General features: G+C 41.4%; 1 protein-coding gene across 2 annotated transcripts in view; it reads right to left on the reverse strand.

Annotated features, from left to right (window-relative positions):
- Positions 1-1,856: 1,856 nt before the first annotated feature.
- lmbr1 (limb development membrane protein 1) overlaps positions 1,857-15,883 on the reverse strand; it is a 43,250-nt gene continuing 29,223 nt past the window's right edge. Inside the window, exons 12-17 of one of the 2 annotated variants that reach the window (XM_086306431.1) lie at positions 15,732-15,809; positions 11,834-11,907; positions 11,486-11,576; positions 10,795-10,861; positions 4,889-5,067; positions 1,857-4,452 (exon numbers count right to left, since the gene is read on the reverse strand). In XM_086306431.1, coding sequence (XP_086162557.1) covers positions 4,261-4,452; positions 4,889-5,067; positions 10,795-10,861; positions 11,486-11,576; positions 11,834-11,907; positions 15,732-15,809 — 681 coding nt within the window. In that variant the 3' untranslated portion in view covers positions 1,857-4,260. The remainder of the gene's footprint in view (positions 4,453-4,888; positions 5,068-10,794; positions 10,862-11,485; positions 11,577-11,833; positions 11,908-15,731; positions 15,810-15,883) is intronic. The other variant, XM_086306432.1, reaches the window with a different exon arrangement.

The raw sequence follows: 15,883 nt of genomic DNA on the forward strand, positions 1-15,883 counted from the left end.
TCTGATCACTCGAGAAGACTTCAAATGTCAATATCCCTTTCCACCACATCACAAAGCTATTCGATTGAGATCTGGTAACTCTGAAGGACTACAGTGAATTTTTTTTATCATGTTCAAGAAACCAGTTTGAGATGTTTTGAGCTTTGTGACATGGTGTGTTATCCTGCTGGAAGCTCCCATCAGTAGATGGCCACACTGTGGTCACAAATGGATGGACATGGTCAGCAACAATACTCAGGTAGGCTGTGGTATTTTATCAAAGCTCAGTCGGTAACAAGGGGCTCAAAGTGTAGCAAGAAAATATCTCCTGAACCACTACACAACTAGCAGCCTGTACTGTTGATGCAAGACAGCAGGGATCCTGACTCTATTATCTCCTAATTACGGCCTAAGTTTGGTGAACCCTTGTGAATTGTAGCCTCCGTTCTTAGCTGACAGGAGTGGCATCCAGTATGGTCTTCTGCTGCTGTAAATATCTGCTTCGAGGTTCAAAATGTTGCGCATACAGAGATGCTCTTTTGCATACCTTATTTGTAATGAGTGCTTATTTCTTATCAGCTCGAAGTAGTCTGGCCATTCTCATCTGACCTCTGACATCAAAGCATTTTCATCCAAAGACCTGCTGCTTACAGGATGATTTCTTTTTAAGACCGTTCTCTGTAAACCCTAGAGATGGTTGTATGGGGAAAGTCAAAGCAATCAGCGTTTTCTAAAATACTCAGGCCAGCCCATTAACAACCAACAACCAGTCAGTCACTTAGATCACCTTCTTTCCACATTCTCATCCTTAGTTTGAACTAAGACCACCTTAACTAAGTCTACAAGCCTTAAAGCAATACATTTCTGCAGTTTGATTGGCTGATATTTGTATTACTAAGCACCTGTACCAAATGAAGTGACCAGCAAGTGTACATATTACACTGACTTTGACTTCATATTGTGACACTTTGAGTGGGTGTAAAATTGCTTTGGCTGCAGTTTTAACAGAGCATAGAGATGATTTTGAGCCCCAGAAATCTCATGAGGTTTTCACCTATAATTAAGATGTTATGAGGGATAAAAAATAAAAAATAAAAAAAAATGACGGAATACATAAGGCAAATTGAAAAGTGTCCATATTAGATCCACCCTATTATAGTATGCAAGAAAAATGTCGCAAAGCTTCATTAAAATGCTACGGTTTATGTACAATAAATAAATAAAACCAGCTGATCCTGAGGGTTTCAGGTAGGGATAACCTAATCATCTATCACAGTTAAACATTAAATATGAAGCTGGAACCGACAGGCCGTGATCTCGGCATAATCATGCAGGGTGAAGAAGTGAAGCAGACTAAAACCACAACTAAAGCGTACATAAAACTCTGCATCGCTCACGTTTACTTTGTGCATTAAAAAGAAACACGAGAGACGTTATTTACCAAACAGCAGCTAGCCCTTGTGTAGTTGTGCCACCGTGAGAGTTAACAGGCAACCAGCAGCTGTTGTTTGACAAGACATAATTATAGCGCATAGCTCCCCATTAAACCACAAGCTATCTTTTCATTGCTTATTTATGGATTAAACAAGTGAGATATTATGTTGGTGAGCTTTATAGGTGCCATTTTTCTTTATATCTGAGGACGGAGCTAGGATGGCTTCCCAGTCTTACCCTGAGCAAAGCTAATAACATCCTGCCATCATACCCACAACACAAATATTACAATGGTGTCATTCTTCTGATCCAACACATCCACATTTTCACCTTTTATTATGGGAAGGAAAGAAACTGATTACTGGACAAGTAATAGGTAAACATTGAAGTCACAATTAGCCAACGACCGCTGATGACCTGATTGCCACAGTGACAAATGAAAATAAGTTGAAGCATTTTCTTTTATTTGCAAACACACAAACATCGAAAAGAACAAAACATTACATTTAGCAGACTGAAGAATTGTTTAAAAAAAAAAAATACATTCACAAAAAACATGTACCAAAATTACATGCAGGGGTCGAGTGTCAGATGGAAAGAAATGAAAGCCTGCTCACTGACATTTCAGAGCAATTTTCAAGTTTTTTGACCCCCCCCCCTTACAAAAACCCCATTAAACAGATTTATTGTAAATGCAGTATGCAGAGTTTGATTGTGATGCTTTATTAGGGGTGTGACACTTTCCTGCAGTGTGTAGCTGAGTGGATGGACGCACGGGTTTAACCTTTTCACCCAGATGAAGAATGATTAATTTTAATCTCTAATCCATCAGTGTCACCCTTTGACCTACCACATTAATTTGTGCCACAATGGTATTTTTCACAGTATGCAGACATCAGCGTGCTTTTACTGGAAACAAATAAGATGACAAGAAACATACCAGGACATGTACCTCAAGTTTCTGCCACTACACAACTTGCTCTCTTGATATGGCCTTGATCACAAATCAGACACATGGCTGTACTTTGGATTTGGGATGAAAAGCCGACATAATCACCATTTACAAAACATTCTCAGGTCTGATTGGAGAAGTTGGTGTCAGTGAGTTTTTTTCCTTAATTCCAGTCTTTGTAACAACATCAAATTGCAGTCAGTTTTTGGTGCAAAAAAATTCTCCTTCCCATTTCGATTGCATATACAAATTCAGCTTTTTTTCCTCCTTCTTTTCATCACTCTATCACTTAAACGACCATGAAAATACAAAGCGCACACACACACACACACACACACACACACACACACACACACACATCATGAGATCACTCTAATCTAGTCTCAATGGAGCTGATGTGACATAAACATTCATGGCAAAAAGAAATGGCTTCAGACTAGAAACTCTGGCATACAGGAGATCACAGTGGAACTGTCTACACGCTCACAATGCCCACGCACACACGCACGTGTGCACGGACAAAAACTCCACAGAACCTTAACATTAAGCCTGCTTTTTCGTATAAGGCATTTAAGGTGGTTCTGGAGACAAAGAACATCACAGTTCAGAAGATTATGCAGCAATACAACATGTAAAAGGGGCCTGAGTCACCTAGTCTTTCTCACAGCAACAAAGCTGGATGTTTTCTTACTCATGCATTCTGTGTGAAGACCTACAGATTTGCATTAGATGAAGCTGTTTATAAAAAAAATATATATATAGGTATATGTACAAGAAAATACAGAATGCTTAGTGATTCAGACCCTGGGTGCGAGCCCAATGTTTACATCCAAAATAGGTATGAAACAATGAAATATGTACATGTGTATACAACATTTACAAAGAAACGTGACCATTTCTGTGCCCTGTATAAAGAAAAAAAAAGTTTCTTTCCTTCTTTATTTACTTATTTTTGAGGATTTTGGGGTGTGGAATAAGCAATATTGCGGTGACATTTTCCTCCGATGTGCATAAAAGAATACAACCTCGTCCTCACTTTCAAACCTGCTCATTGGAAGCGAAGTGAAATAAAACTCCCACATAGTTTCCCATTTGTGGAGCCGCTCAAGTCAAATCTGGAGCACCCAAAAAAAAGTTCTCATCCTACTTCATACAAACTAATGACATCATCAATAAAGTTAAAGCGCACTTGGAGTAAAGCCAGATAAAATGACTGATGACAGTCCCGAGTGCTAAAAATTTGAGGCCCTTTTATTAAGAATGACAGTGCCTAATTCACAATATGTGAGCCGTATTGATGCTGTGCAGTTTTACAGACCAGCCGTGATGAGTGGGAATAAATGACTCGTCCTCACGCTTCACAAAGCTCTTGGTTATTTTTCACATTTTTTGACAAACTGACACCTCATTACGCCTGTATCAGTTAACATTAGAACAACAACAGCAAAAACCCTCTCTCTAAGACCCTTAACTGTGAGTGCACCCTGCCTCACTGTCACAGACACATTAACAATAAAAAAAAAAATAAAAAAAAACTGTCTAATTGAATTGTGTAGGTGAAATTTATGTTAGTGAACACAGAGGTAAATGTAAGACTCTGGTTGCTTCTGTGTAGTGCGGTGGTGTAAAGGTTGTAAGAGAATGGGCAGAGGGAGGGAGAGAATGCCCCTGAAGCAAAAGATGGGTGGTTTGAAGTCACAGTCGTGGTTGAGGTCAACTTCAAGGTCACTGCAGTGATGCCAGTCTATTTCAATCCTCAGTCTCAGCCCTGTCCCTGTCCCAGCTTCCATCCGAGACGCAGAGGATGGAATGTCACGAAGCTAAATTGCTCTCAGCCTCCATTTGCAGCATCCGTCAGACACTGCCTGGGTTTATTAAGTTCCTTCCAATCCTTTTCACCTTTCAGCAGTCAGGCAGTACTGTCGAAATATCCCTTTGGCTGCATTTACGTGTGTAGGTGTCTGTGCATGTGTGTATGCGTGTGTTGATCTATCGTCCCTTTCACAGAGTTTTCTGATGCCCATTGGCCGAGAGCTTCCCAGATTCAGGGTCTGTGGGGCTGTTTGACAGTTGCAATTTATCCAGACCTGGGCAGTGGGAGATAAGGCAGAAAAATCTCATTAAAAAGCCTCAGACTTTCACTTAGACAGAAGTATTGATGTCCTTTTTCCTCCCTCGGTTCTTCTGTCTGGCATTTTCTAGCCCTATCCCACCCTGTGTATCAAACATGCAGGGCCCGTCACCACAAGCCTTGGGGACTAGTCTCATCTTCTGTCACATGTCAGTTCAGCGACACGCTGGACGTGTCGCTCTATCAGAGAGAAATAAACACCATTTCTCTCCAAAGCTACCAACTAGGTTGGATTTGTCAGCGTCTCAAAATTAGGATTAAATTGAGCAGTCACATACTATCAGACAGACGTAGAACCAACATAGCTGTACTGAGGCACGTGAAAGACTACGCACTGTCCTGTACTATATACTGAAAGCTGCTGGTTAGAAACTTTTAGGATATGTACAGACCCTGTTGATGAATTTACCTAACGCCTTCAGGAGCTCTTCCCGGACCGCTGAGGTGAATTTCCTCACGAGACAAAGTGTTGTCACAACTGCAAACAGCAGGTTGTACGAAAGGACGATGTAAAAGTTTCCCAGCCAATTAAATCTGCCAAAGTCTCCCAAAAGATCAAACCTGGTGATGCCTGTGAAGGACAGAGACACACACACACACACACACACACACACACGCACACACAACTGGGTTACAAATGAGGTTGACATTCATTCAAAAATTTGCAATTTCTTACTCAGAACCGTGACCTTTAATAACTCTTCACACAAAGCTGTGATAACCAAGAGTCGAAATGTTTTCTCCTCAGCTGAATTCCACAAAATAAACAAAACCCTGAGAAAAATGAAGTTCATCTTTCCAAGGCTCCTTCTGACAAGACAAGTATTGTTCATAAGAATTCTTCCTAACAAAAGCAGAAGGCTGCAGCAAACTTATGAGCCTCTTTGAAAATGTCATTCTCCTCAGGCCCATCTTTTTCAAAAAGTAAAAAAAGAAAGAAAAAAAGAAAAGAAAAATCTGAAAAGGGGGCTTATATACAAAAACAATTTAATATGGATTACAGGAATTAATACATTTCTGACTTGTAATAAAAAAAACTACTTGTAATAGCGTTGGTGCACTTTGGGTCTGAGACCAGCCCTGTGTTGTAAGGTGGTACAAAAACAACTACTTCAAGAACTCCACAGATTCACACCACTAGTCTTCACGCATGCAATTCTAATTTCTGTTGACAAATCTGCACATTTCCAAGCAGATTTACGCCCAAATCTGAAAAAATCAATCAATCAATCAAACAAAAACTAACCTACATTAGGTATTTCCACCCTCTTCAATAACCTATTGCGAAGACAGAGTGTGCCCACTGAAATCTCAAACACTATGGACAATTCATATTTGTCCAATCTCCCCTGTAAGGTCAACTCGTGAACCTCTAGACCACTTTTAGCACTGCTGCCACACTGCTGTGAATATGTCATCATGACCTTTGTGCATCGTTCGTCTTCAATTTGTCTCCATCGACGGCCACATTAACACAGTTTACGTTAATGAACTGATATTTCAGCTGTGTTTTACCAGTTTGCCACACTGACGGGAATCCAGTGTCCAGTGCAGAGGTATAGTGGTCACATCACGACTTCAGGGAGTGATCTTAAAATCGACCACGCTAAAAGCGATCCGGAGACGGCCTTGAAGGGAGGTCATCCAAATGTACAGCGTGTAAGAATTCTGATTTGGTTTGGACCAAAGCAATTTCACTCAGGCTTGGGTAAACATCCACTGACCCACTGCATGGCAGAGTTGCTGCTTATTTTTATCACTTGGCTGCATCTTGGTTAATGTGAGCACAATTCTCTGAGGAACATAAAAGGATGGCGAGCTAAGTATAGCAGCTAAGGTGGCTTGCAGGTGGACTTCATCTCTCCTTCAGACAAAGATAAAGGAGCTCCCTCTTAGCTCTACACTGCCAGACCAATTTCAAACCATCTGTCACAGCTGATCACATGCAGCTTGGAAAGCCATCAACACCCTTTTGTTTTCCTGCTTATCCATCCATGCGTTCATGCACTCTAGCTGCGCCATCCCACAGAGTACTGTGGGGAGATAATTAAGCTTTCAATAACCTGTGTGCACAGATCTGTTTAATGTTATTAAATCATCTTCTCCTATGTTAATTTTGCATGCAACATTGATGAAGGAAATTACTGCATCAATATTTAAAGTCCAAGTACCATAACGGTATCCTGTCCTGCTATCTGTAAGCAGAAATCACATTCTCATGCATCAGACTGAGGAAGCCCTAGTCCCTGGACATTCAACTTCTCCTGTAACATCTTCACAACCTCTGTCATCAATTAGATTGGGCAATCGATTCAGCGTCTGGAGAGATGTATTTACAGCCGCAGTAAGCGGTTTGGCAAGCATCAAGGACCTTTAACAAAATTGCTTGAGAAAAGATGGGGAGAGCGATGATGGAGACCCCAGTCAATACAGCTAGCCACTGTGGTCGGGCTAAATTCATTTCTAATGCCAAAGGTTTTAAACTTGGGTTAGTAATGTGAGAAAATCTAATTGAGGGTTTCAAAAAAAAAAAACCCATTTCAGTCTCTGAAATGTCGGTAGGGAGACGGAGACATTATCATGCTGCTGTTCAGAGCCGTCAGGACGTTACACTGTGTTTCCATCTTCACTCTGACCCTGCCTCAACTCAGCAGAGACCAACATGTCATGCAGAATTTGTCAAAGTTTTAAATATGAATTGGTGCAAAGTAGAGCTGGGCGATATGAGATTTTTTCATATCACGATATGTTTTTTTTTTCATTTCAGGCGATAACGATATCTATCACGATATAAGCCAAATAACTATATTTGTAAGATTTAAATGTGCCGTTGCTCACAAGTAAAATGTGAAATAATCAGCAGCTTGTTTTTATTTAAATATTTATTTCCCATAATAAGTTCAACAGGGTAGATGTACTTAAGGAACATGAGACTTTTTCAGATAAATAAAGGCAAATATTGCAAACTACACAAAAGGCAGCCGCTAAAGCGTTTAAGTTTCAAAATAGAACAAACAAAACAGACTAAATTGTCAATTCCACTTAGAAACAAAATATTAATTCTAAAAATAAATCTTAGTTTGTTTTACAGAAGAACAGACAAAACTGACTAACTTTTGTCAATATCAAATAAACTGAGAACTAAAAGGAAATTCTCAATCTCTCCTTGTTGTATAGTTTAGCTTTTCAAACAGTTTTAACAGTTACTTTAGTCTGACAAAAGCCGAATGACGAATTAGCGCTTCCAGTCAGAGACTGAGGCTACGTCCACACGTACACGGGTATTTTTGAAAACGGAGATTTTCCGTTTTCGTTTTAAAAAATAATCCCGTCCACACATAAAGGCAGAAATGAAGGAAAACGCTGCTATGAACATGCCAAAGCAGCAGGTGGCGCTAGATTCCTAACCGTGCCGAAATGTTGGCCAATCAGAAGTCTAGAAGCCTCGGTGGGAAAAAGTAAACAAAGCTGCGGCATAGAAGCAGAACCCAGTCGTATGTGTGGAGGGACAGTAACTGTGTGTATATGTAAGCATTTAAACACTGCAGAGAGTACAATTAACAGTAACAGTATTGTAGAAATTCATTTCACCGAAACAATAACGTGGCGCACAGTGTGACGCATGCACCAGTTTATTGTATTTCCAGACTTGCTTTCGGCACAATTTACAGTGCACGCTACTCTGTTTTTTGTCAGACTTGAAATAGCCGAAATACCTTCACACTACGGAACTTCTATGGCTCTTCTGTTCGACAATCTCTCCGGCATTGGAACCATCATCTGTTTTCTCTTCGGTCACGCTCGGTTGATTTTTCTAGTCGGCACACTCATTTCCTCCATTACGCGCTGGCTCCATTACCCGCTGGCTGCTTCCCAAACAAACACACGTGCGGCTTGGCACTTGTGCTGTACGTAACAAGTCACGCGACGTGATGCTGCGGCTGTGATTGGTTCGGCTCTGCGCTACTTAATTTGGATTGGCTGACCTTTTTTTTTTTCTTTTTTCTTGAGGACAAGAGCGGCGAGGTCTATCGCGATAGCTTAATTTCTCTATCGAGTCAAAGTTATATCGCGATACATATCGTTATCGTTCTATCGCCCAGCTCTAGTGCAAAGTAAAACCAAGCCATAACGTCTGGTGATATTACCATTAATCAAGCTGGATTTGATGGTGATGCAGCTTAAAGTGCACAGAGAGAGACATTAAAGTTCACCCAAACATGTGTAACCTGCAGAGGTGGGAGGGGAGGGTGGAGCTGGTTGTGATGTGCATTTGGTGTAACTAAACATTTGTTACTACACTATTAAACATGCTGCGTGCTCTAGCACAATTCCCTTATCTCTTACACAGTGCATATTTACCACCCACCGACATAAAAACGCCTCACGTCAACACACGAAACCCTTTCTTGTCTCTTAACATCTCACTTCGTCACACTCAACTCTTTGCACGTCTTTTTTTATCTTGTGCTGAGCGGCCTTTTCTCTTCAACTCTGTCTCATGCATTTATTCCTTTTCATCCATTCAGTGTCACAAAGCAGAACCTGTTGATATTTTGTAAAGCTCCCAGTGAGTCACTGTATGCTCACTCCATCCTATTTTCCCACTCTGTTGCTCTCACACATACTTGCACACACACACACACACACACACACACTTGCACATGCGCACACACACACACAAAAGTAGTGCTATTTAAACAGCTGTGCTCTGCACTCTGCATGTTTATTAGTGCCATTGTGATGGTGCTACTCCTGTCATTTTTATTCTGCCTGCACTCTTTTCTAACATCACCATGAGAGACTGTAGGAGAATTCAACTCCTGTGACCTGGTGTTGGTGGTAACAATGAAAATTGTTGTGGGAGAGGAAGATTTAATCTTTCTTCTTGTTTGTGCCAAGGACACAATGACAGCTCTGATAAGTCTGTAACCTACATTTCAATCATTCAGTCGTAACACAGCAAAAATACCAGCTTCTGTAAAGCTCACTAATGAGCATGCTGTATCTTGTTTCTTTCATTAACAAAGTCTGTTTTTGGGCAGGAATATTTCTTGTCTGTTCTGCATGTTCAGATTATAAAAGGAGATACAGTATGCTGGTCTCAGCCAGGATAACCCTGAAAGAGAGGTTTTGATCTTTTTCAGGTTTTCCTTGATAAACCAGCAGTTGGAACTTTTGCATCGTTCATTTGGTAGTGAGAGTGGACATGCTTATAGCGAGGACAAGCCATAGACCAAAGTTAGTCTGGGAACCCATCAGCTTGCCAATAACTTTGTTCTTTACACACCAGAAACACCAACTGGAATAGAGGATAACTGATACCATGACCAAACGCTGTTCTGTCCACCAGAATGGATCTGGATAATTTAAAAAAAATTTAAAAAAAAGAAGCTAACAGAAAACAAACTGATCTGTAAATGATAGCGGTTTATAGAGATTACACCAATGGGCCTTACTGTCGACCGCTTTCTTTTTTAGACCATTATCCTTTCTCTGAATGCAGAGTTTCTTTTTCCCCCCCTTCCAATCTGTATTTCTATCAGTGCAGTTTACTCTGTCCCTGGTGCTACCTTTTCTGCCCTCTTCAAATCTGGAAAACCAATTGCTGCTGGTTGCACATTGCAAAAGGGTTGGCCTGTTCACAATATTTAAAACTCTGGTATAAATCAAGTTGGATTTTCCCAGCCTTGCATGTCCTCCCAAATTCCAGCTTTGAATCACATAAACTGTAGTGTTGGTTGGTGGATTCTCACTTCTTTCAGACAGAGCAAGGCTAGCCGTTTTGTCCCTTTAACCCTCGATTATACTTTCCACATCCAGGAGTCCGCTTTGGTTCGCTCAGGTCAGAGTGGCAAATTTCATGAGACAGTGAGCGCAAGGGTCCATGCAGATATCCATGTGTCACCACAAACATTGGTCAAGGGAAAATTTATATTACAATGCATCAACTACACATGCACCCTAGGTAGTGGACTTCAAGTACAACAGGAAGAACTACCCAGCTGTCAGTGTCCACAATGGACAATAATCAGGGACTTACATTTTCAAGCTATCAAACTAACAAGCTACAGCTTCATATTTAGTGGGTGGACTTGATCACCCACTATTAATGTTTTCATCTAACTCTAAAAAATGTCCTTTCTTTTTGAAAGTTGTCAAACTGCTGCTATTTAATCATTTAATGTGTCTACAAAAAATTGTCTCTGAATGAAAAAAGAAAAAGCAAGCTGCACTCACTCTCCTTACCGCAGGCAAAAGAAAATACAAAAACACTCACATGAAAAAGCATACTCACCTAGTGTTCTGGACATCACTGGCAAGGCTGAGCTCAGCACCAGGATGGAGACACAGCAACCAATGATCTGCAAATAAGACCAAATAATCAAACCTCCGAGTTTAGCCCTCAACAAATTACATGCAATTTATAGCGAGTGTGAAGCAGAAAAAGCACCCATTGCACCAGCAGTTTTAGCCGTGATGTGCCCACACACATACACGCCACTTGATGATAAATTGGTTCCACATATTATACAATTAGTACCTCTGAAGATGCTCATTATGAGGTTCCTTCTATTGTCCTTTCAAGTCCTTTCACTGAAGCATCATGCTAGTTAACAAGCCTCACCACTCCCAAACTCATTACCAAGTGAATAGTTGCCACCCAGCCCCCTTCTCCCCCTAAGAAAAAAAAAAAAACTCACTCTCCCTCTGATGTACAAGAAAAGAGCTTGCACTTTGCTGGTGTTTACGCAACTTACAAACAAATATTGAACAGATCAACTAAGGCCATTGAGGGGCCCGGAGGAAAACATTAGTGAGCAGCAGGGACAGAGAAGACAGGAAGGCGAGAGCAATGAAGACAGAAAAAAAAGACAGGGGAAATAGATGAAACACAGGAGGGGGCAAACACATCAGCACCTTAGGAGCAATTTCAGCACCCTTGCCCCCACTTCACCCCACTCCCTGCCTTTCTATCCCATCTTTACCGTTGTCATGGTTGTGTCATCCTTCCTGGGAGTGAGTCCCTCAAAGACACGCAGACTGTAGAAGCCAACGACAGAAGACACCATCAAGTAGCTGTTCAGCAAATCAATCAAGGAGCAAAAACACCTTGCTGCAAGTAGAAAGCAGCTTTTCTTTGAGTCAACTTTTTATGTGTCAAGGCTCAACCTTTTCAGGTATCATAAAGGGTGATGAAACAACGCAACATGTTTTCCGGAAGGTGTTCAGCTCAACTATGTCCTGGGTAAACAAAGCTGCCTTGGCAATGTTGCTGTTGGCCATGGAGCATGTTACTCAGGCCACAGACAAAGGGGAGGTCACTGAAAGGATACAATATGAGGACAATCTCCAGCACTGCCTGAGCCACACCAAATGTGGACAAAGAGGTGTTCCCAATGGCTCGATCCTAGAAGAGAGAGACAAATAGGAAAACAGGGATATTAAACATCCTACACTACCCTTCAGACTAAAACAGATCACAAAAATGACAACACTTGGTGTTGTGTACGACTGCAGACATGAGCAATTACAGAAGACCTGCAAAAGTAAGTACGTGGTGCACGAAGAATTTCCCTACTTGAGAAAGACAGAATCAAATTGGCTAAGTAATGAATGGAACAAGATGAAAGAGGCTCTTTGCAAATCACTGTCGACCATACAATATGTGAACAGGTGTTCAAACAAAAACGGCACATTGCTTACGGTAAGAAGAGTGTACAGGCTGAAAGCATGCCAAAAACATAAAAACAACTAAACAAATCCTTTAGCAAATACACTACGCAAACCCCCTCACCCATCCTCACCCCTCCAACCCCTAAGGCCTTTTGAAAGTGGAGCAGGAAAAAGACATACATCCACATACACAGCACATACCAAGCATCTGAGTTGTCAAATGCCAAATATTTGCTTTTTTCAGACTTGGCACCCAAGATGATCCTCCAGAGGATTTGTACATTTAATGGGGGTATATACACAGTACTTCACACAAAGTTACCTAAAACTCCCCTAAAAGTGTTTGCTGCAAATTCAGATTCTTGCTGATACAATAAACCTATCTTAACAGAGCTGTGCAGCACTAATCCAGTCATTTTATTTATTTATTTTTACTCTAAATCATAGAGTACTGCATGTACAGTTAGAGTACAGAAGTGCAAGGCAAATGTGCTGTTACTCGTCATGCAATATGCACCTACAGCATATTAAACTGCACAGCATATATTTGGTGTGCTGCCGTGGTTTCTGTTTGAGATTTGCATTTGTATTCTTTTTCCCTTTCCCACTTTAAGTGTCTTTATCTTGATTTGTTTTGTAAAACGGGCTGCAGGGGAAAAAAGGAAAGCCTGACAGGTTGTTTCATGCCTTTTTATGCAACTGTCATCCCTGGGAGCTTACTGCAGAGCCATGGTGCAGTGCCCTCTCTCTCTTACACAGAGAATTAGCAGCATTAGCAGACAGAATCTGATGTCATTTATTAATGGAGGGAGGGCATGCATTAAGATGGCGTGTGCACTCGCAATAAGCATGCACGTGCGTACACAGGACACCTAGCTTGTGCTGTGCACCTCCTTTCCATTCGTCTTTACATTCCGGTAGCAGAAAGAGTGACGGATCGTGTGTTACTGTGTGTGAAAGAGCGGGATAGGGGTCCATAGAGGGAAGGGTCTATGTTCCAGTCAACTCACACTGCACATTAAGACTGCATATTGAGGCTGATGAGGCCGTCAATGCCATACATACATCTATACTTCACATTCTTACTTTGTACTAAGTTGTTGTTTTTTTTTTTTAAATTGTATTTAATTTGATTTTATTAACACAGCTACACATGCACCCTATGATTAACATATTTCAAGGCAGTCCCGTAAAATATTCTCATATTTTTCATCTTTCGTATAGTCAAAGCCATGTCCTACTCATGTATCCAGTTGCCAACAACCTAATTCCAACCTATAAAAAATCTAAACAAGTGGGAGAAGAAACTGTTCAGATCTCTGAAGTTGCTTGTGCCCATGTAACAACCTTGAAACAGCAACTGCGTTTCAAAGTTTACTTTTACAGTCATACTCATTTAATTTTATTTTATTTACATGGTGCCAAATTTAATAACAGTTGCCTTATAGCACTTTAAATTGTAAGGTAAAGACACTACAGTAATTCAAAGAAATCCTGCCTCCACCCACCCACCCCACTAAGTAGGCACTTTGCAAAAGTGGGAAGGAAAATCTCCCTTTTAACAGGAAGAAGCAGGCTCAGGGAGGGGTGACCATCTGCCGCAACCAGTTGGAGTCTGAGGGGGTTTAAGTGACAGACATTTGCAATCCATACATTTCACCGAACTATGAGAGGCTGCTGTCATTTAATCTTACAGAATTTCTGAAATGTAAATATTAAATATACATATAATAAGCAACAAGCAAAGATTTAATATTCACATACATTTCCAGATTTTTAGATTATCTTAAAGCCAGTTATAAAGTGAAAAGGGTGTCTGGAGATGGGAGGTCAAGTTGTTAAATACATGCAAGGATAAATGCGTTTGTATGTCCTCTCTGTGCCTATGTGGACTCTCTCCAGGTACTCTGGCTTCCTCCCACAGTCCAAACACATGCATGTTGGGCTAACTGATAATTCTAAACTGGCTGCAGGTATTCATGTAAGCGTGAACTGTTGTGTCTCTCTCTACGCAGTCGCACGGCGACAGACTGGTGACTAGTTTTGGGTGTATTCTGCCTTTTGCCCCACAACAGCTGGGACTAGCATGACCCGGATCTGGACAGGCAGAAGATGGGTGGATGGATGCAAGCCTTTGTGCATTTGGACAAGGGCAACTTTAGTTGGGTGAAAATTACTGTCCAGCCACAGTAATTGCCTGTTTTGCAAAATAGAGTGTCAAGTGCAGTGGCCACCAAAAAGAAGGGCCTGTAGTAACAGTTTTATTGGTGTCTCTAAGTGCTTGTTCATAAAGCTGTAAATCCCTCTGTCCTATGACAGAGGCAGTGCCAACTTCTCATCTATAGCCACCTGCGTTTCCTCTCTGCTCGTCATCCTTTTCTTTCCCTACTCCTTGTTATCCTTCTCTATACCCATCCACTGCCCTGTAAAGCTGAGCGGTACACTGCTCAGTATTCTAAAGACTACAGCAGGATGCTTAGCTGGAAGGGAAGACAAACACTGACAGGGCACTTCTATTGTGCTCTACTCCCATAACAATCAGGGCCTCATTTGACTTTCCCACAGTCTGAGTCTCTCTTGCTCTGGCAGTACCTTGCCGAGATGTCAAACCTCTCTCTCCCCTCTTATATCACATTCTCTCCCCTGTCGTTATCTTTTTCCAGACAGAGGGCAGAGGGAATTTCTGTGCCAGAGGGGCACAGTCTGAGAGTTAGAGGATAAGGTTAAAGAAGCATGATAGATGATCTCATATCAGTATTGATTGTTTTAGGAAGATGAGATGGCCCCTCCTGCTCGTAGATTTGTGAGATCAGAGGTGTGGCATCCATCCAGCTCAACATAAAGCATAAACCATTTAGTGAGGCCATACTGTCAGGGAGGACAGCTTCAAGCTACATGACAAGTGTAATTTGGGGGATTTTCTGCAATGTGTCATGCCAAAGAAAACATCTCTGCTCAATAAAATAATTGGAATGTCGAGGGCAGCTCTGTCAGATGCCCGCGAGATGCAAAATGAAATGAGGGAGAAATAGGATACATTATGTTGCCCCTTTTCAGACAAGAATGCAACCACAACTGCACACACATGCAAGCACACACATGCACGCATCTCTGTCACTGCAGATGAGATGAGATACAAGGAGCTTAAAACACATTGCATGTTAGGCAGAGATGAGAATCTCAGAGCCATTCCACACTTGGTGGAATGGCTGTTTCACAGTAAGAGCCCTTCACTTGCCCCCGTCTGCATTTGCACAAGGGAGGAAAAGCAGCTTATTCACCCACTGAGGGCAGGAGACACATAGCAACCTCATTGAATTTGCACACTGCTGTGAAATGACTTTGAATGAGCTTCCAAAACAAAACCAGAGCCACAACGTTGAAGCCTGATTAACATCTGGTCCAGTCTTTTCTTCCAACATGCACCTGAGCATATCTGGAATTTGATTTATGTCTCCGCCAGGGACAGGGCAGGCCCGATAGGCAAGCCCTACTGCAGTTTACATTCTAGGTGTGTGATGGTGTGAACGCAAAAGCCTAGTTAGACAGAAGGCTTACTGTGGATCCCTTGGGCATGGCAGTCTCATCTACTAGAAGATAGAGGATGTTCAGTGCCACCAGAAGAACAGAGATTGTCTGCAGACATAGAGGAAGACAAAAATTTGTTCACACATGGTATAATTATAAAAAGATTGATCAAACCCTCCAAG

Source organism: Aulonocara sp. 'chitande type north' Nkhata Bay, linkage group LG9, assembly GCF_057382095.1.
Source record: "Aulonocara sp. 'chitande type north' Nkhata Bay isolate Kocher_YH1m ecotype deep benthic linkage group LG9, A_spYH_male_GT1.1, whole genome shotgun sequence".
NCBI lineage: Eukaryota > Metazoa > Chordata > Actinopteri > Cichliformes > Cichlidae > Aulonocara > Aulonocara sp. 'chitande type north' Nkhata Bay.